The sequence below is a fragment of the Rhinoderma darwinii genome, chromosome 4, assembly GCF_050947455.1.
Source record: "Rhinoderma darwinii isolate aRhiDar2 chromosome 4, aRhiDar2.hap1, whole genome shotgun sequence".
NCBI lineage: Eukaryota > Metazoa > Chordata > Amphibia > Anura > Rhinodermatidae > Rhinoderma > Rhinoderma darwinii.
This window is the reverse complement of record NC_134690.1, coordinates 116,174,055-116,196,049: the sequence shown is the minus strand read 5'-3', so window position 1 is coordinate 116,196,049 and position 21,995 is coordinate 116,174,055. Positions and strand designations below refer to the sequence as shown.

The following is a 21,995-nucleotide window of genomic DNA, read 5'->3' as shown; positions in this document are numbered from 1 at the left end:
TCCAAAAACGGCCGTAAAAAACGCAGCGAAAAATGCGAGTTTGATTAAAAAACGGCTGAAAATCAGGAGCTGTTTTCCCTTGAAAACAGCTCTGTATTTTCAGACGTTTTTTTTGTAGGCGTGTGAACATACTCTTAGCCTTTTGGGGTGTTCTATAGCGTCTACAAGCTGCATTGTACAATCACTCCCAAAATAGGAGCCGGACAAAACTTAGCAATTTGAAGACAACTTTTCCTGGCTTGTAGCCAAAAATAGGGGGAGGGTTGAGTCTCCCTCCTACATTTACAGCAGCTGTGAGTCAGCTTGCTTTACCTTATTCACCTTGCTGTAATTCTGGGAAGTGCTCCACTCTGGTGGTCAACATAGGAAAACATGTCAAATTATTATTTAATTTTTAATACTTCCCACCATGTGGAAGAAAAAAAAAAATGCAGCAAAAAACCGAAATAATGAAAATAATTAACTTACTTAAAAAATAAAAAATTTAATTTGTGACACATTCTCTTTATGGGTATGTGCACACGATGAGAGGCTTTTACGTCTGAAAAGACAGACTGTTTTCAGGAGAAAACAGCTGCGTCGTTTCAGTCGTAAAAGCTCCTCCTCGCATTATGCGAGGCGTCTTTGACGCCCGTAATCTTGAGCTGTGCTTCATTGACTTTAATGAACGGCTCAAATTACGTTGCAAAGAAGTGTCCTGCACTTCTTTGCCGAGGCAGTCAATTTACGCGTCGCCGTTTGACAGCTGTCAAACGACGACGCGTAAATAACAGGTCGTCTGCACAGTACATCGGCAAACCCATTCAAATGAATGTGCAGATGTTTGCCGACGTATTGGAGCCGAATTTTCAGACGTAAAACGAGGCATAATACGCCTCGTTTACGTCTGAAAATAGGTCGTGTGAACCCAGCCTAAGGCTTTTACACGAGTTTATATTTTATGTAATTTTGTACATGCATTTTTCCAGGTGTCTTAAGAATATGCAGCGATACATCAAAAAGTACATAGTACTTAGAGCATGCTGCATTTTGCCAAAAAAAAAAAAAAAACACAAACCAAAAAGCTATGTATGTAGACATTTTCATATTTCACTATAAACTTTTAACTAAAATCTGGCTTCAGCATTTTAGCGCAAAAAATTCAAAAAAAAAAACAAAAAAAACAGCTGTGTGCGATACCGGCCTTAATCCCACAATCCTGCTGTGGTGAACTCAAAACCAGTCAGAGATCTGCCACAATGTGACACAGTATATACCTAAACAGATGCAGCAGGAACTAGGGCTGAGCAATTATGACATAAATCAAAATCCCAATTAATTGTACATGAAACCTCGATTACGATTATTGCACGATTATTTAGGCCACACTGCTTTTTGCACGCCACGACCCTATTTGCATGCTACACCATTGAATTAATATTTATCCCGAGCCTGCTGTATACTACTGTATATAATATATCCCGTGACCCTACACCCACACGGTATAATGCCCCATAGCTGCCCCACAAAAATAATTGATTTGCAGGAGGACGTCGATTAATTGCGCTGAACTTCGATTTCGATTATTTTTCGATTAATTGCCCAGCTGTAGCAGGAAGGGTGTTCACATCGTGTTTGGACTTTACGTTTGGCTCAACATGAAGCCCTGATGTATACGGTGTAACATACGCAGGCCACTATTGTAAGAAAGTATACTTCTATCCGTCGGGCCCGTAGCGTCTATGGATTTGTTAAGCGTATATGCGACAAGAGCAATTCCCGGCAAGTATGCCGAACTTGCACACTGAACATAGCTGTGTACTAGAGCGATCAACAGTATCCTGTCCCTACAGAACATAACGATGTTCATACAGCATAGTTTGATGTAGATCCTATAAAGAGGAAAAATATAAAGTATAAGCATTATACTTCAGACTTTGGATCAATCCCCCTTTGGCATCAAAAGTACACTGGCCTAATTGGAACTTCAATGAGAATAAAATCCCCACAAATACACACAAAATAGAACAAACACTGGAAAAAATGACTTCTTATGTACGGTAGGTAGTGTGTCATAGGAATTTTATAAATTCTCAGTACCTAAGATTTCGCTAGCACTCGGACCCCCATTGATGAGACAATGATGGCATATCCAATCAATATGCCTTTATTGTTGGTTTTAATGACAATGATTGACGCCAGACTTAGAATGAGATGGACACAATGAAAATGACGAAATTGCAACACTAAACATTTGTAGAAAAGCATTAAAATAGAAGCAGTGTTTATTTTAGAATAAATTGATTTACATCGTAGAAATCATACCTCTGAAATGAATCAAAGTTTTGAATATTTGGGGGCCCCTGGATCATATGGATTCCATCAGTCCCTCTCACTAGAACAAAAAAATCAAGACAGAATAAAATGTTATGGGATAAAACTTTGTAAGAGAAATGGAACTCATGTCAAAATGGTCTAACAGGAAACACAGCTCCATGTACAAACCCTATTAGGGCACATGACTTCTGAGGATGGCCTCCTACTCTAGGAGTCTGAGAGCTGATGCTGGAGAACTCAGTGTGACATACAAATGAATGATCGACCACGTAAGACATAAGTGCTGTAGTATTACACATTTGTCCTGAAATAACCTCCACAAGTTAGAGAAGCTGGACCTGCGGTGATAGGCTCCATAAATCTAAGGGTACAGACACACGTAGTGGCCGCCATGCAGCCAAGGTTCCACACATTTGCTGCTATGTCTATCCATGTATGGACAGGGACTTCAGGGGTTCCATGCAGAATCCCCGCATCTCAAAACCCATAACGTCACTGTCCATACATGGACAGTGACGTCGGGGGCACCTCCAGTAGCGGAATACCTGGCGAGAGCGTTGCCGGCGCTATCGCCGGGGATTCTCTCATTACAAAGCCCCAAATCTCACTGTTCATATATAGACAGTGACGTCAAGGGCTTTCCCAAGACAGGAGTAACCGGCCACAGAGCTTACGATGCTCTGGCCGGGGACTCCATAGTTGTAAGCCCTGACATTACTGTCCATATATGGACAGTGACGTCAGGGGCTTGCCCGAGCTCAGCGCTTAAAGTGGCGCTGTGCCCAAAGAAGCCCCTTGTGAAGGCCAGGATACATTTTTAATGTTCGCCTCAATAATTGACTTCTGAAAAACGGTCATTAAAAACTGATCTATTGACTTTTATGGGGCCGTGAAAACAGCCAAAAATAGAACATGTTCTATTTTTTGACAGCCAGTATTCACGGGCCGTTAAAAAAAATGGCTGGAATCACTGTGGAGTGGAGAGCTCCTTTACTGATTATACCACTTTGAGCTGAGCAAGATGATACTTTAATAATTTTGGGAAATTCAACTAAAATTGATAAATTGTATAAAAAAGGACAGAGTTCAACTAATTCTCCAAATGTTGTTTTTAGCTCGATTGGAGATTCTGAAAAAATGGACTATGAATGTTTATATATTTTGAGAACTAATAAAATTAAAAACTTTTTTTTTTCTTCTCTTTCCTCTTTTCTGCTCCACTTGTATAGGGATGGGAGAGTAAGGGCATGACCACACATGGCGGAATTCCTCCGCAACTGTCCGCATCAATGCCGCACAGAATCTGCGTTGCAGATTCTGCAGCGGATCTGCACAAAATGTGCAGAAAATTGATGCGGACTGGCCGCTGCGGACTGCAGGAAAAGTGCTTCTCTTCTCCCTATTCAGTGCAGGATAGAGAGAAGGGACAGCACTTTCCCTAGTGAAAGTCAAAGAAATTCATACTTACCGCCCGTTGTCTTGGTGACGCGTCCCTCTTTCGGCATCCAGCCCGACCTCCCTGGATGACGCGCCAGTCCATGTGACCGCTGCAGCCTGTGCTTTGCCTGTGATTGGCTGCAGCCGTCACTTACACTGAAACGTCATCCTGGGAGGCCGGACTGGAGACAGAAACAGGGAGTTCTCGGTAAGTATGAACTTATATGTTTTTTTACAGATACATGTATATTGGGATCGGTAGTCACTGTCCCGGGTGCAGAAACAGTTACTGCCGATCGCTTAACTCTTTCAGCACCCTGGACAGTGACTATTTACTGACGTCTCCTAGCAACGCTCCCGTCATTACGGGAGCCCCATTGACTTCCTCAGTCTGGCTGTAGACCTAGAAATACATAGGTCCAGCCAGAATGAAGAAATGTCAAGTTAAAAAAGCAAGACGTATCCGCAGCACACATAACATGTGCATGACAGCTGCGGACTTCATTGCGGAACTTTGAATCTCCATTGAAGTCAATGGAGAAATTCCGCCATGAGTCCGCCACTGCTCCGCAACAGACAGAGCATGCTGCGGACACCAAATTCCGCTCCGCAGCCTATGCTCCGCAGCGGAATTGTACGCATCGTGTAAACGAACACTGCTAATTTAAAGTGAAAGTCAATGGAGAAACGGCTCCGCTGCGGATTAACGCTGCGGAGTGTCCGCAGCGGAATTTAAGTGGAATTCCGCCATGTGTGAACCCGCCCTTAGAGTGGGGTTTGGGGGGTTATATGAATGTTTTAGTGTTATTTTTTAGTTTTTCTGACGGATAGCACCCTGACCCATTCATTTCAATGAGGCCATGAACACTTTAGTTTTTTTGACGGTCCCGTTACTCCGTTCCGACAAAAGTAGAGCATGTCCTACTTTGGTCTGAGATTCCGTGACCATGAGGCCCATGCAAGTCAATGGGGCCGTCAAAAAAACTGAAGGCACACAGAAGGCATCCGTGTGCCGTCCGTGTGTGATGGAGCCGTGGTGTGCCTAGCAACGGCCGGGCGGGCGGGCAGAAGTACATTAGAGATATTACACTAATCGGCAGCCACTTCTGATCTATCCAGCACTGATAGAGAGAAGAGGCTGCTGATAAAAATAAAAAGCAGTTTATACGTACCCCAGTCGTTGTTTTGACTAGTCCCTCTTCTTCCTCCAGTCTGACCTTCCTGTATGACGCGGCAGTCCATGTGGCCGCTGCAGCCTGTGATTGGATGCAGAAGCGGTCACATGGGATGAAGCGTCATCCCAGGAGGCCGGACAGGAGGAAAAAGCAGGGAGTTCTGGGTAAGTATGAACTGATTTTTTTATTTTATATTTCTTTAAAATTGTATTTTGCGATCGACGAGCATGGTCATTCTTCAGCGCTGGTCACTGTCCAGGGTGCTGAAAGAGTTACCGATCAGTGCAGCTTATTAACTCTTTCAGCACCCTGTACAGTGACTAGCGCTGAACAACCATGCTCTTTCAGCACCCTGGACAATACCATGCTCGGCGCTCGGAAACACGGAGTGTACACGGAAACCACAGAGACAACAAAACGGGCACACGGATCCGTCAAAAACGGCCGATAAAACGGTGAAGTGTGCATGAGGCCTGATCAGCGGGGGTCTGACTCCTGGCACATTTTCCGATCAGCTAAATAAAGGGGCCACTGCGTTCCAGAATCCCCTTCATTGTTTATCCAGGCACAGCACCATACATTTGGTTGTGGCTGTGTCTGGTATTACAGCAGCTTAGTTCCATTTAACCCCTTAATGACCACCGAGAAGCCTTTTCACGGCGGTTATTAGTGGGCTTTATTCTTATGCAATAGCCGTTTCACGGCGCCGCATCAGAATAAAGTAAACAGAGCAGGGAGCCGATAAATGTCCCTGCTCTCAGCTACCAGAGGTAGCTGAGGGCTGGGGGCGTCCCTGCTCAAACGTGTGAGATCGATATTAGTATCGATCTCACTGGTTTAACCCCTCAGATGCGGTGAACAATAGCGTGCACCGCATCTGAGTGGTTTTAGAGAGAGGAAGGGTGTTCCCTCTCATCCCACTGACACCCGGCGATAAGATCGCCGAGTGTCTGTGTCTCCGATGGCAGCCGGGGGCCTAATAAAAGGCCCCACAGGTCTGCCCGTAGTAAATGCCTGCTAGGTCATGCTGGAGGCATGTCCTAGCAGATGCCTGTCCGTTTTAAACGGACAGGCAGTAATACACTGCAATACAAAAGTATTGCAGTGTATTATAAAAGCGATCGAATGATTGCATATTAAAGTCCCCTAGTGGGACTGGTAAAAAAAAGTTGAATAAAAATTTTTGGGGGAAAAAACTAAAATTAAAAACCCACTTTTTCCCATTACAAAATGCTTTACTATTAAAAAAAAAACCACAATAAAGCAAAAAAGTTACACATATTTGGTATCGCTGCGACCTTAACGACCCCGACTATAAATCTATTACATTATTTAACCCGCACGGTGAACACCGTAAAAAATAAAATAAAAAACAAACAATGGAAAAATTGCTGTTTTCTGTTAATCCTGACTTAAAAAAAATGTGATAAAAAGTGATCAAAAAGTCGCATCTACTCCAAAATGGTACCAATAAAAACTACAAGTCATTCCGCAAAGAAAAAAGCCCTCATAAAACTGCATCGGCGGAACAATAAAAAAGTTATGGCTCTTCAAATATGGAGACACAAAAACAAATAACTTTGAAACAAATAAGTGTTTTTACTCTGTAAAAGTAGTAAAACATACAAAATCTATACAAATTTGGTATCTTTGCAATCATAACAACCCGTTCAATAACGTTATGGTGTTATTTATACCACACGGTAAACTTCGTCGATTTAGGATGCAAAAAGAGTGGCGAAATTTCAGGTTTTCTTCTATCCTCCCCAAAAAAAGTTAATAAAAGTTAATGAATAAATTCTATGTACCCCAAAATGGTGCTATTAAAAAGTACAACTTGTCCCGCAAAAAACAAGACCTTATACGGCTATGTCGACGCAAAAATAAAAAAAAGTTAGAGCTCCTCGAATGGGACGATGGAAAAATGTAAAAAATGGCATGGTCATTAGGGCCCAGAATGCAAGCAGGGGGAAGGGGTTAAAGGGAAGGTGTCATGATTTTTTTTTATCATATTGCTTTTAATATAATATTTTCAAAAAATTTATTTAATTGTGTTCTCATGTTTTCAGACTTTTACTTCTCTATGAGGGCTGCCATTTTTTTTCATCTCTGTATGTGTCGATTAACGACACATACAGAGATGCTATACGGCACATACACCGCGTTCCAAATTATTATGCAAATGTTATTTTTTGCTGATATTCCTAAATAGTCGATGCAAATGACAGTCAGTATAATCTTCAAGCCATCAACCGTTGAGTATAATGCTAATTTTATTGAACAAATCTCCTAATGATAACAGATTTTTTTTTAGAAGCAAAAAACTCAAAATGCACTGTTTCAAATTATTATGCACAACAGAGATCAAAACATTTTAAAGGTCGTAAAGAGAACTAAGGCTATGTTCACACGGAGTATTTTGGGGGAGGAATATCTGCCTCAAAATTCCGTTTGGAACTTTGAGCCAGATATTCCTCTCCCTGCACGCCGATTTTCGCGGCAATTATCGCGCCGTTTTTCGCCCGCGGCCATTGAGCGCCGCGGGCATAAAACAGCGAGAAATACGCTTTCTCCTGCCTCCCAATGAAGTCAATGGGAGGTGGGAGGCGGAAGCGCCCGAAAATAGGGCATGTCGCTTCTTTTTCCCGCGAGGCAGTTTTACTGCTCGCGGGAAAAAGACGCCGACGCCTCCCATTGAAATCAATGGGAGGTGTTCTCGGGCCGTTTCTGCCGAGTTTTGCGACGCGGTTCCCGCGTCAAAAAACTCGGCAAAATACCCCGTGTGAACATAGCCTAAAATGGTAATTTTATTGAATTTGCAGCATCAGGAGGTCATATTTACAGAAATCAAAAGCTCTTTCAATCAAATAGAACTTAACAGGCCAAGTTACATGCTAACATAGGACCCCTTCTTTGATATCACCTTCACAATTCTTGCATCCATTGAATTTGGGAGTATTTGGACAGTTTCTGCTTGAATATCTTTGCAGGGTGTCAGAATAGCCTCCCAGAGCTTCTGTTTTGATGTGAACTGCCTCCCACCGTCATAGATATTTTTCTTGAGGATGCTCCAAAGGTTCTCAATAGGGTTGAGGTCAGGGGAACATGGGGGCCACACCATGAGTTTCTCTCCTTTTATGCCCATAGCAGCCAATGACAGAGGTATTCTTTGCAGCATGAGATGGTGCATTGTCATGCATGAAGATAATTTTGCTACGGAAGACACGGTTCTTATTCTGGTACCATGGAAGAAAGTGGTCAGTCATAAACTCTACGTACTTTGCAGAGGTCATTTTCACAGTGCCAGGGACCCTAAAGAGGCCTACCAGCTCTCTCCCCATGATTCCAGCCCAAAACAGGACTCCACCTCCTTGCTGACGTCGCAGCCTTGTTGGGACATGGTGGCCATTCACCAACCATCCACTACTCCATCCATCTGGACCATCCAGGGTTGCACGGCACTCATCAGTAAACAACACGGTTTAAAAATTAGTCTTCATGTATTTCTGTGCCCACTGCAACCGTTTCTGCTTGTGAGCATTGTTTAGGGGTGGCTTAATAATAGCTTTATGCACACTTGCAAACCTCTGGAGGATCCTACACCTTGAGGTTCGCGGGACTCCAGAGGCACCAGCGGCTTCAAATACCTGTTTGCTGCTTTGCAATGGCATTTTAGCAGCTGCTCTCCTAATCCTATTAATTTGTCTGGCAGAAACCTTCCTCATTATGCCTTTATCTGAACGAACCCGTCTGTGCTCTGAATCAGCCACAAATCTTTTCACAGTACGATGATCACGCTTACGTTTTCTTGAAATATCCAATGTTTTCATACCTTGTCCAAGGTATTGCACTATTTCACGCATTTCGGCAGCAGAGAGATCCTTTTTCTTCCCATATTGCTTGAAACCTGTGGCCTGCTTAATAATGTGGAACGTCCTTCTTAAGTAGTTTTCCTTTGATTGGGCACACCTGGCAAACTAATTATCACAGGTGTCTGAGATTGATTACAAAGATCCAAAGAGCCCTAAGACACAATACCATCCATGAGTTTAACTGGTTGCCGACACAGGACGAGAATGCTCGTCCTGAGCGGCGAGTACTTGGCGCATTAGGACGAGCATTCTCGTCCTGTGTGACAGCCGTCTGTGCGCGCGATCGAGAGCAGGGCAACGGCTGTAATACACAGCCACGGCCCCGCTCTGACAGCGGAGAGGAGAGAAACATCTTCTCTCCGCCATTAACCCTTTGAACGCCGCGATGAAAGCTGATCGCGGCGTTCAAGGAGAGGGGACTGCACATTGATCGTGTCACAGAAGATAACTGTGACGCGATCAAAGCCCACAACTCATATGGCCAGACAGCCCAGGGTCCATTGAAGGACCCCAGGGCTGTCTGAACATATTTCCTGTTAGGGCATACTGAGGTATGCCATAACAACTGCCTGTGTACAATCAGTAACAGGCTAATGTACTGGCATATAGATCTATGCCAGTACATTGCAGTTACTAAATCAAAATGATAAATCCCTTTATGGGATTAAAATAAAAAGTTAAATGAATGTAAAAAAAATTTTTTATTAATTATAAATAAATAAAAAAAGAGTAAAAAAATACACAAACATTTTTTTATAATAAATAAGCTTTTTAAAATAAAAGTCCCAAAACATGAAATAATATAGACATATTTGGTATCGCCACGACCGTAACAACCTGTACAAGAAATGTATAACATTATTTATGATGATCGGTGTATGGTGTAAAAAAAATAAAAATATTAAAACTGCTGCAGAACTGTTTTTTTCTGCAATTTCGCCAAAATAAAAATTTATAGAAATTAAACGATAATGTACTGTATTTGTACCAAAAACGGTACCTACATAAAGTACAACTCGTCCCGCAAAAAACAAAGTCTCATAAAACTAAGTCGTACAAAAAATAAAAGAGTTATGAGCGTCGGGATGCAAAGAGGGAAATATAAAAAAATTGCTCTGTCCTCAAGGCCAAAATTGGCCGTGTCCTTAAGGGGTTAATTGAAAAACTAATAATTATATGTTTATGACGCTTAAATCCAATGTGCATAATAATTTGGAACACGGTGTACAACCCCATAGAGGAAGCGAACGGGAGCTGTTCCATTCTCAGTTGCGTGCGCTGTCTGTGTGGGAACGGCGCATGCCGGCGCAGACCAAAACGAAGCTCGTTCGTAGAGCGAAATCCGGCACCATTTTCATGTGGACCAGAAAGCCGCTGCCGGACAGTAAGATGACGACTTCCGGCCGCGGCTTCCGACAATATGTTCAACGAAGCGAAGGCGCAAGGAAGAGGAGCGTAGACCAGCGGCGGCAGGAGCAGGTAATTTATGTTCGGTCGTGTGCATTATGGTGTGCACTAGCCAGAAGAAGGGAGGGGGCTTGTGTGAGGACACTACAGAGAGTGTGTCCACCCCAAATTTGCAGCATAAATCAATGTGGTTGCTTTACCAGTGACCATGCTCAATTTTGGGAACTGCTCCCTCTAGTGTCCAGCACATGGAAATGTTATAAATTATAGTCTAATTTATAATATTTCCTGACTTGTGAAAAAATTAAAACAATGTGTAATCACTTAAAGAGGCTCTGTCACCAGATTTTGCAACCCCTATCTGCTATTGCAGCAGATAGGCGCTGCAATGTAGATTACAGTAACGTTTTAATTTTTAAAAAACGAGCATTTTTGGCCAAGTTATGACCATTTTTGTAGTTATGCAAATGAGGCTTGCAAAAGTCCAAGTGGGTGTGTTTAAAAGTAAAAGTCCAACTGGGCGTGTATTATGTGCGTACATCGGGGCGTTTTTAATACTTTTACTAGCTGGGCGTTCTGATGAGAAGTATCATCCACTTCTCTTCAGAACGCCCAGCTTCTGCCAGATCACGCTGTGACGTCACTCACAGGTCCTGCATCCCTGCATCGTGTCAGACGAGCGAGGACACATCGGCACCAGAGGCTACAGTTGATTCTGCAGCAGCATCAGCGTTTGCAGGTAAGTAGCTACATCGACTTACCTGCTAACGCCGATGCTGCTGCAGAATCAACCTGCCCCCTGTAGGCGATGCCACCAAGTCCCCTGTAGGCGATGCCACACAGCGACCTGTAGGTTGCACCCATCCCCCCCCCTTCCAGGAGAAGTCACTGACTTCAATGTCCATATATGGACAGTGTAGTCACTGACTTCTCCTGGAGAGGAATTCCCTGCCACAGGTCGGGAATTCCGCTTCAGAAGTGAGTGACGTCACTGTGTCCATATATGGACAGTGTAGTGACTCACTTCTCCTTTTGCGGAATCCCCAATCCCCGGATTGGGGATTACGACTCCTACAGGGAGCAAAAAAAGACCCTCCTCCTCCTCACATGCACTCTGCACTGTGAGGAGGAGGAGGAGGAGAGAGAGCGCGCGAGCAACGGTGGACCCGGCCATCACTCGGAACACATTCCGGTGATGGCCGTGTATTACCCGTAATAATTCACTGTATTTTAACGATATATATTGTGCTCCCACAAATATGAACATTTGAAAATTCACTGAAGTGATAAATGAGTAAAATGTATAATTTTTATTTCATAGCTATCTAAAAACAGGGGTACAATCACCACTGTGAAAAGCCCAACCGTGTATTTAAAAACGTATTAAACAGAATACTCCCAGTCCTAGTTCGTTTGCGAACCCTTTGTGACTGGGTATGTAAACAGAGATATCAAAATATGGAATCAGCGTATAACATTGGTAAAGCAGTGGTTTGGACCCTCGTTCACACAGGAGCCGGCGTTAACCGCACCAGATTCTCCCAATGTACAGATGCATTACCCGGCCCCATAAACTTCTATGGGAGCCGGGCGGCCGGGTACCCGGCCGAAAATAGGGCATGTCCCATTTTTTGACGGCCGGTTTTCCCGGCCCGTCAAAAAAACGGTAGTGTGAATAGCCCCATTAGGGGTCTATTGTTCCTAATGCAGCCGGGTGGCGGCCGATTTATGAACGGCCGGCACCCGGCCGGGAAACCCTGTCGTGTATAGGGTATGTTCACACGGCCGCAAGCGGACGAATAATCGGAAGCAGAACGCCTCCAAACATCTGCCCATCAATTTCAATGGTAAAACCTGCGTTCTTTTCCGACGGGCCGTTTTTAAAAATGGCCGGGTAAAAAACGGCCAAGAAAAAGAAGTGCAGGTCACTTCTTGGGAGGTTAGTGGAGCAGTTTTTCATAGACTATAGAAAAACAGCTCCAAAAACGGCTGTAAAAAACACTGCGAAAAACACGAGTTGCTCAAAAAACATCTGAAAATTAGGAGCCCTTAGGGTATGTTCACACGGGCTATTTTAAGGCCGTTTTTTGTGCCGTAAACATCCCAAAAAACAGCTGAAAAATCTGAAGTAGAATGCCTAGAAACATCTGCTCATTGATTTCAATGGGAAATAAGGCGTTCTGTTCCGACGTGGTGTTATTTTATGCCTCATTTTCAAATAACGGAGCGTAAAAAGACGCCCCGTAAAAAGAAGTGCATTGACCCAATGAAAAACGGCTCAAGAAGTGAAATGCACTTTAAGGGTCGTTTTTTAAAGCGCCGTTTTTAAAAACGGCTACGTAAAAAAAAAAACGTGGGAACGGAACACTGTTTTTCCCATTGAAATCAGCGGGCAGATGTTGTGTTCAGCCCTCCGTATTTTCAGCCGTTTTTCGGGGCGTTGCGAACACACCCTAAGATGCACACAGGTTTTAGACAACAGTGAAAAAATATTTCATATTTTACTACTTTTACAAAGAAATAACTATTTGTTAAAAAATAATTTGTTCTGTTTCGCCACATTCTGAGAGCCATAACTTATCATTTTTCATCGATTGAGCGGTGCGAGGGCTTACTTTTTGCGGGACAAGCTGTGTTTTTTATTGGAACCATTTCTTGTTACATACGATTTTTTGATCACTTTTTATTTCATTTTTTTTTTTTTAGCGCTTAGGTGACCAAAAAATAAAATTCTGGTGTTTTACGCCGCTCACCGTGCGAGTTAAATAATGGTATATTGTAATAGTTCAGACTTTTACGGACGAAGCAATACCATTTTTTTTTTTTACATTGTGCTTGGTGAAAAGTGGGAAAAGGGGTTTGTTTTTTTACTTTTAGTATTTATTTTTTTTACACTCCTGAAAATTAATCTAACTTTTTTTTTTTCCCCACACATTTTATTAGTTCCCCTAGGGGACTTGAACCAGCGATCGTTAGATGAATTGCAGTATACTGTCATTTTTACAGGCTTCTGCTAAGCCCTAATGGAGGCATGGCTTAGCAGAGGCAGACCTGGGGGCTTTCATTAGGCCCCCAGGCTGCGATGACAACCATCAGTATCCACAGCTTTATGGCTCATTCACACACGATTTTGTTGCATACATTTTCGGAGACTGAAAATCAGTTGCATTCATCTGAATAGAACTTGCAGAAATCCATGGCACCTGCCGCAGAAATTACCACATGGAACGGATTGTCAGTCACAGAAAGTTTCTGCAACAAAATCTGCCACGTGTGAAAGCAGCACCGTGTGCATGAGCCCTATGGGAAAAGCAGATAGAAGTATTTTATAAAGTTATACAAGTTGGTGAGCCCTCAAGTATATTAGAGCAGCTTTATTTACAGAAACCTAAGGACATCCCCTTCCAATAACTCCAAAAAAGTCAGACTCCTAACTGCTGTCAGTGAATGAAGCATGTATGGAAGCAAAAACTCGGACAGTCCCAAGATAAAACCAGAAGCACTGGAAAGGACTACACGAACTGCTCTACTAAGTGCCCTATAATAAGACGGGATAGTGATAAAAGACATACAGCAGCCAATAATACCACAGGATGCCACCGTAAAGCCAAAGCTTGTATCCTCACACAAGTAACGTACAAGACGAAGAAACTAACACAATGCTTCCTCCACCACCGAGAACACCGGTGCGGACCAACAGACTACCGGCTTCTATACGTATTAAATGAGACAAACCTGCCAGAAGCGGCATGGGAGGCGCCATCTTGAGCAGGAAAGAGACTGATGACGTAACAGGACCGGAGGAGGAGCCTCAACGTGATACACGTAACCCTTAGAGCCGCATCACACACCTCAGGAGAGCGGACGACACATCCGCCGAGGCGCAGCGTATCCTTCCGCCACTGGTTGATGCAAACACACGTGTAAACTCCGCGGACTATTTGACGAGATGTGATGACGTGTGCGCAGTAGTATGGCTACGTAGTTCCGTTGGGGGCGGGCCTCGTGGAATTGCCTACGCTGGCAGCTCGGCGGCTCGGTATTTACAGCATACACACCCAGTAGAGAAGGGGCCGGTTATCGTTGTTCTTGTGGCCGTTATCCTTCCGCTCACACGTCAGCAGCCATGGTGGCCAAGCAGAGAATCAGGATGGCAAATGAGAAGCACAGCAAGAACATCACACAGAGAGGCAACGTGGCCAAGACCGCGGTACGTGTGTGCAGGGAGGACGTGGAGGAGCGCCGGGCAGTGTATGTGTTCATAGTAACGTGTCTCTCCTTTCCTACAGAGGAACGCAACGGATGAGAAGTCCTCGGTAGGACCCTGGTTACTGGCGCTCTTTATATTCGTGGTATGCGGCTCCGGTGAGTGACCAGCCTTGCCCTGTCATTCATAGTCTCTGTAGAACTACAACTCCCAGCCTGCTGCCTGGGGGGGGGGGGTAGTGCTCTCGCCTGGATCTATAGTAGACATAAAGTCTGTGACACCTCTTAAAGGGGAGTTCCATTCGAACATATGTCAGGTTGATAAGATGGTGACATTGACAGCAGGCTGCCAGTTACCAAAACGGAGCGTCTGTCTGTTCCCCTCCTGCTCAGTGACTTTTGTACTTTTCTGGAACATTATGGCTGCCTGATAATAATCTAGTAATATGGAATTTCCCTATCAAGCTGCCATGGTCTCCTAGGACAGGTGACCCCCTCCATAATACTGGTACATTACAATGTCTGGTGATGCCAAAGTATTAGACCAGGTGTGAGACTGGTGACATGTTTATTGCCAAGTGGCTAATAGAGATCTAGTGGTGGCCTCTGGCTAATAGGAAACAGTCAGCATGTTGGGCTACAGGCAATGGTGGAAGTTGTCGTTTTCTATCAGTGACCGGTTAAAGACTACTAGAAGGTCCTCTCTTCATAAACCTGTCACGGCCCGCATCCTAGTAGATAATGTTACGTTTTCGGTGACAATGTGCCGAGCTTCTGCAATGTAAGTGACGTCCTCGCTCTGGTCACCAGATCCGGTCAGCGGTTTCCTTTCTCTGGACAGCCGGTGTCACCGGCTGAGGTTGACGGTGCTGCGTTCTGTACTATGAGGTGGAGGTGACTCCGGTGTTCACACTTTACTCTTTAACCTGCGGTGTGGAGGAGATGATATTGTTTGCAGAGATTTGTGCAATAGTTTTGCTTATCACATGTCTTGACGGAAGGGATTATCTGGGATTAAGATTAATTACCGATCATTACTTCTGTGATTTCTATGCACCTCCGTGTTCATGACTGAGAGTCTGCTGGAAGCTCTGGTACCGCCACTGCCATATGTCACCTTGATTCCGGTCTGCTCCATAGATAACACTTCTGGGCAGTGCTATTCATAGAAAATCCAGCCACATCCTACTATATGTCCTTACCCAATCCTGACTTTCTATTTTTTCTTCATGAAGTCCCATGTAAATCCTTTTATATCACTTCTCTATAACCCGCTGGCATCCAGGCAGAGCAGCGTGCCTGTTGGAAGGCGCTGGCAGGCTCAGGTAATTCATTGGTCACGGAGCCCCGCATATTTACGCCTTTGTTGCATGCTGGGAACTCGCCACAGTCTGCTTGCAATGCAATGTGCCTGTCAAATAACCACCATTTGGGTCATTTTGAAATCCTATAATAGTAACCGGGTGCTGGGCAAATCTGGATTTACTTGGGTAAGAAGTTTAATAAGTGCACCAATTCTGATTGAAGGGGTATCCCATCTGGACAGCTACATGTTGTGGCCCCCCTCCCCTTGTAGGAGCCGCTATGACTGGGCCCTCGTGTAATACTCGGTCATGCTGAGTGGCTCTCCACTCTGGCTGATAGATGAGGGGCTCCGAAGCATGTGACCCCCCTCTTTATACGTTCCTGTGCCATATGGAAAGAGATTGTCTCGCTGATGTGGCATATCTATATATTCCAGGTGTACTCTTGTAATTGAACATAAGTAGCTTTGTTGTTGGGTCACGGCGATAATGACAATATCGGATCTGTGCTCTATTGATCTGGCGCTGGCAGTGACGACTGGTGGCACATCCTTACATGTCACCAGCGCTTCATATTCTAGGCTGCTAGATAGCGGTAGGCGACATCTGGGACGCAGCTCTAGAATGGGGATTTTTGTATTTTTTTCTCAGTGAAGCGGCTTAAGATTGGGTGTTGAATGAAAATGGAGCAATTTGAAGCTTTTCATACAGTAGATTGAGGTCTCCTGTGCTGGTAACAGATGTTGGGTGATCTAGGGCTTGACATCCGGCTTTCCACAGCCCCTGAATAGCCTGTACGTTCCCATTGCTGTGCAAAGGCTTCCATAGTAATGTAGGAATCATGTAGTGTAGACACTGTAACGGGCCAATATTGGTGGTGACCCAGCGTCTGGTGCCGTGGAGGACGTGAAAACAACCTTAAAAACCTCTGTGTTGTGTTTCCAAATACTTTTTTTGGTGCAAATGATTGAAGTAATTAACCTGTTACCATATGTTGACTACGGGTTCACAAGTACCATTAAAAATGCAGCAAAACCGCACCATTTTGTGGTGATTTTCGTGGCAATAATTGCATTTAGACCGCAACGTGTGAACGCAGGCTAAGTGAGGTCAGCTTCAGTATATTCCCTATACCAGCTGGTAGTGATTGACAGTGATTGAAGATGTCCCATCTGGCCTCTGTGGTGAATTACTGCAACGGCCAAAACACTGTGTGAACATACTAACCTAATAGAAGTCGCTATCGTATAGAACCTGAAGGTGGCGCTACATTTAATATGCGTTACATATTTGTATGAATTCTACCAATTGTATGTAAAGTAATAATCTCTGACTTCAACTAAAACTTTTTTTTTTTTTTTTTTTTCTTCTTCCTCTGCAGCAATTTTCCAGATAATTCAGAGCATTAGGATGGGCATGTAAAACTTTTGGCAGATGTTACAATTCTCCTGTGAAGTATAACATGGACTCTGATTTATTTTTTTTTCTGTTAATCGGGACAACAAAAAAGAAAAAGGATTTCACAAAACTGCCTGTTCTAGAATGACGACATAAACGATGATCATCCGAGTCATTCCAAACGATTCCACCAAAGTCATTCCAAGTTTTCTAATCCAAACCACAGTGCCTTCAAAGAGCACCATATGCATAAGAGCAATAAAAGCAGATCTGCTGTCGTGGAGCTACTTATTCAGTGAGACGTCAATCTATGTGGAACTAATTTGTATGCAATGTAGATACCTGTAGTCTAAATAGGTTTTGTGTCAGAAGCTATTTGTTTGTTAAATATTCTACCTTTTTAATGTATAAAATTGGTTAATTCTTTTTAATTTAAGAATCAAAAGCTGGAAAACTGAGTAATTTGAAAATTCTCTATATGCTGCAAGAAAACCACATGTCACGTGTTCTCACTCATTTTCAGGCGCTTGCTTTTCGCATAGAGGTGACTTAGTTCTCCAGAAAGACACCTTTTATTCTCTTGCCCCCCCCCCCCTAAAAAGTACCTGTAACGTGCCACTCCCCATTTGTCCACTAGAGGGTGATCAAGAGCAAAGCTGCACAGTGCACTGCTAAGGTCACTTATATGATGGGGAGAGTGGGTGCAGGCCCATGTGACTATCCCCAACCATAGAGCTGTCTGTTCAAGCCACTTTGGCCTTTACAAAATACTGTGGACGCATTCTCAACTTATTTTTAATTTGTATTACTGTCTAACCTATTTTTGCATGCACAAGAACCTACTCTCCATTGAACCGAGGGTTAGATATCTGTTTAAAATTAAGGTTAGCGGCATGGCTAGCACAGCTCTGAGCAACCATAGGTATTTGTAACAAAATGTGACCTACCTAAAAAGCAGTGTACATTTGGTGCGTTTTGTAAAAAAAATACAAATAAAACTTTACAAAAATGGTTTTAGAAGTGTTGAGAAGTATTTTGGGAAATGGAGGGGCATGTATTGATTTAAAAATATATATATATATATATATATATAATTACCACTGGGATACATTAGCCAGCAAAATTACAATATTTGAATGTACTAAGTGCACCAAATACTAACATAAGAATATAGTGTATGTTGGGGTGTGCCTACTGCAACCTGAAATGTACCAATATCTGCCACGTTTTGCGCCCTGTGTGATCTGGTGTAGTCATTGGGGCACATCCTTCATAGATTATTGCACAATAAATTAAACCACACGCCCAAAGTAAAAACTGACGCATAAAATGAACACACGTATGCCAATATATGAGCGGCAACCACTTTATAAATGTGCACCATCATCTATTATGATATAACTGACAGGTAACCTCTTAAATGGCGCTGATGTAAATAGCATTACTTGATATTGTACTTCTGCCAGAACTGTATAAGGGTATGTTCACACGCAGTGACCAAAAAAGTCTGACAATACGGAGCTGTTTTCAGGCAAAAACCGCTCATGATTTTCAGACGTTCTTATAGCAACTCGCGTATTTTACGGCCGTTATTGGAGCTGTTTTTCAATGGAGTCAATGAAAAACGGCCCTAGAAGTGACGTGCACTTCTTATTCGCGGGCGGTTTATTACGCGCCGTATTTTGACAGCGTCGCGTAAAATTACACCTCGTGTGAACAGAACACCGTAAATCCCATTGCAAGCAATGGGCGGATGTTTGTAGGTGTATTAGGGGCGTTTTTTCAGGTGTAATTTGAGGCGTAAAACACTGCGTGTGAACATACCCTTGGGGTATGTTCACACGGAGTAGCAAAATACGTCTGAAAATACGTAGATGTTTTCGCCTGAAAACAGCTCCTGATTTTCAGACGTTTTTGTAGAAACTCGCATTTTTCGCTGCATATTTTACGGACGTTATTGGAGCTGGTTTTCAATGGAGTCAATGAAAAACTGCTCCAAAAATGTCCCAAGAAGTGTCCTGCACTTCTTTGACGCGGGCGTCTTTTTACGAGCCGTATTTTGACAGCACGCGTAAAATTACACCTCGTAGGAACAGAACATCGTAAAACCCATTGAAAGCAATGGGCAGATGTTTGTAGGCGTAATGGAGCCGTTTATTTAGGCGTAATTCGAGGCGTAAAAAGCCCGAATAATGTCTGAAAGCACTGCGTGTGAACATACCCTAAATTGTCACTCAACTATCTCAGAAAAGAATACAGCTAAGAGATGACTGAATACAATATTTACTTGCTTGACAGAAGACTACATTCCCCAGACTGCACTCCGGCCCCCCCTACCTTGTATACAGACCCCAGTCCAGGTGTTCAGCTGCCTACCTCTCCCTGTTTGTCATTCCTCTCAGACGTGGAGGGAAGCGCAGGTATGGAGAGAGGGGGGCGTCCAAGAGATTTGCTAGTTCTTCCAAGAGTCCTGCTCATCTCCCCTTTTATCCAGGAGTTTCTTAGAAATTCCAGGAAAGTGGGAAGTTATGGTCATATATTCCAGAATTGAGCTTGTCAGATGCAGCAGAACTTATTACCACAGATGTAATAGTGCTGAGTTTACAGGATTCAGCAAATCTGAGTGTCCTGTCAGATGTATTAGCGATGTGGCAAGCCACATGCTCAGCTCTGCTATATCTGATAGCGATGTAGAAGTGTTGAGTCTATCAGATCTAGCACAGCTGAGTGTGTCCTGCTACGTCACTGATACATCTGCCAGGACACTCACTCAGTTCTGCTTTATCTAATAGACTCAACACTACGCAGTTTGTAGTAGTGATGCAGCAGTCTTGAGTCGATCAGATGCAGCAGAGCCAAGTGTGTCCTGTCAAATGTAGTAGTAATACAGAAGTAATGAATGTGTTAGATGTAGCAGAAGTCTGTGCTCTAAATAGGATAGGTATACTGGATAGGATTAGATACAGTACAGTACCCCCCCTGTAGATAGCGCCAGACACAGCCCCCCCTGTAGATAGCGCCAGACACAGCCCCCCCTGTAGATAGCGCCAGACACAGCCCCCCCTGTAGATAGCGCCAGACACAGCCCCCCCTGTAGATAGCGCCAGACACAGCCCCCCCTGTAGATAGCGCCAGACACAGCCCCCCCTGTAGATAGCGCCAGACACAGCCCCCCCTGTAGATAGCGCCAGACACAGCCCCCCCTGTAGATAGCGCCAGACACAGCCCCCCCTGTAGATAGCGCCAGACACAGCCCCCCCTGTAGATAGCGCCAGACACAGCCCCCCCTGTAGATAGCGCCAGACACAGCCCCCCCTGTAGATAGCGCCAGACACAGCCCCCCCTGTAGATAGCGCCAGACACAGCCCCCCCTGTAGATAGCGCCAGACACAGCCCCCCCTGTAGATAGCGCCAGACACAGCCCCCCCTGTAGATAGCGCCAGACACAGCCCCCCCTGTAGATAGCGCCAGACACAGCCCCCCCTGTAGATAGCGCCAGACACAGCCCCCCCTGTAGATAGCGCCAGACACAGCCCCCCCTGTAGATAGCGCCAGACACAGCCCCCCCTGTAGATAGCGCCAGACACAGCCCCCCCTGTAGATAGCGCCAGACACAGCCCCCCCTGTAGATAGCGCCAGACACAGCCCCCCCTGTAGATAGCGCCAGACACAGCCCCCCCTGTAGATAGCGCCAGACACAGCCCCCCCTGTAGATAGCGCCAGACACAGCCCCCCCTGTAGATAGCGCCAGACACAGCCCCCCCTGTAGATAGCGCCAGACACAGCCCCCCCTGTAGATAGCGCCAGACACAGCCCCCCCTGTAGATAGCGCCAGACACAGCCCCCCCTGTAGATAGCGCCAGACACAGCCCCCCCTGTAGATAGCGCCACACACAGCCCCCCCTGTAGATAGCGCCACACACAGCCCCCCCTGTAGATAGCGCCACACACAGCCCCCCCTGTAGATAGCGCCACACACAGCCCCCCCTGTAGATAGCGCCACACACAGCCCCCCCTGTAGATAGCGCCAGACACAGCCCCCCCCTGTAGATAGCGCCAGACACAGCCCCCCCTGTAGATAGCGCCACACACAGCCCCCCCTGTAGATAGCTCCACACACAGCCCCCCCTGTAGATAGCGCCACACACAGCCCCCCCCTGTAGATAGCGCCAGACACAGCCCCCCCTGTAGATAGCGCCAGACACAGCCCCCCCTGTAGATAGCGCCAGACACAGCCCCCCCTGTAGATAGCGCCAGACACAGCCCCCCCTGTAGATAGCGCCAGACACAGCCCCCCCTGTAGATAGCGCCAGACACAGCCCCCCCTGTAGATAGCGCCAGACACAGCCCCCCCTGTAGATAGCGCCAGACACAGCCCCCCCTGTAGATAGCGCCAGACACAGCCCCCCCTGTAGATAGCGCCAGACACAGCCCCCCCTGTAGATAGCGCCACACACAGCCCCCCCTGTAGATAGCTCCACACACAGCCCCCCCTGTAGATAGCTCCACACACAGCCCCCTCTGTAGATAGCTCCACACACAGCCCCCTCTGTAGATAGCTCCACACACAGCCCCCCCTGTAGATAGCTCCACACACAGCCCCCCCTGTAGATAGCTCCACACACAGCCCCCCCTGTAGATAGCTCCACACACAGCCCCCCCTGTAGATAGCTCCACACACAGCCCCCCCTGTAGATAGCTCCACACACAGCCCCCCTATAGGTAGTGCAACACAACCCCCTTATACTTTTAGTCCACAATGCCGCCAGAGCGGAGAGCAGTAGAGGTAGCCGGCCCTACTGCTGCCACTCTCCGCTCTGCTTTGACGTCAATCACTGTCAAGGCTCGTTTACACGAGCCTGTTATACGTCCGTGCGATG

The 21,995-nt window shown here is 45.2% G+C and overlaps 2 protein-coding genes across 2 annotated transcripts in view; one reads left to right on the top strand and one right to left on the bottom strand.

Annotated features, from left to right (window-relative positions):
* The window catches only part of EIF2A (eukaryotic translation initiation factor 2A), a 60,800-nt gene extending 46,749 nt beyond the window's left edge, over positions 1 to 14,051 (bottom strand). Inside the window, exons 1-2 of the mRNA XM_075861493.1 lie at positions 13,943 to 14,051; positions 2,305 to 2,374 (exon numbers count right to left, since the gene is read on the bottom strand). Of these exons, the coding sequence (XP_075717608.1) occupies positions 2,305 to 2,374; positions 13,943 to 13,970 (98 nt within the window). The 5' untranslated portion in view covers positions 13,971 to 14,051. The remainder of the gene's footprint in view (positions 1 to 2,304; positions 2,375 to 13,942) is intronic.
* Positions 14,052 to 14,093: 42 nt separating this feature from the next.
* SERP1 (stress associated endoplasmic reticulum protein 1) lies at positions 14,094 to 18,126 on the top strand. Its single transcript, XM_075861494.1, has 3 exons — positions 14,094 to 14,417; positions 14,497 to 14,572; positions 17,099 to 18,126. The coding sequence occupies exons 1-3, from the start codon at positions 14,334 to 14,336 to the stop codon at positions 17,137 to 17,139; spliced, it is 201 nt and encodes a 66-aa protein (XP_075717609.1). The 5' UTR covers positions 14,094 to 14,333; the 3' UTR covers positions 17,140 to 18,126.
* The last annotated feature ends 3,869 nt before the right edge of the window (positions 18,127 to 21,995 follow it).

Coding starts and splice junctions, on each gene's coding strand:
- SERP1 (XM_075861494.1), top strand. CDS start 14,334: ATGGTGGCCAAGCAGAGAATCAGGATGGCAAATGAGAAGCACAGCAAG. Junction 14,418..14,496: donor GCAACGTGGCCAAGACCGCG/GTACGTGTGTGC, acceptor CCTTTCCTACAG/AGGAACGCAACGGATGAGAA. Junction 14,573..17,098: donor ATTCGTGGTATGCGGCTCCG/GTGAGTGACCAG, acceptor CTTCCTCTGCAG/CAATTTTCCAGATAATTCAG.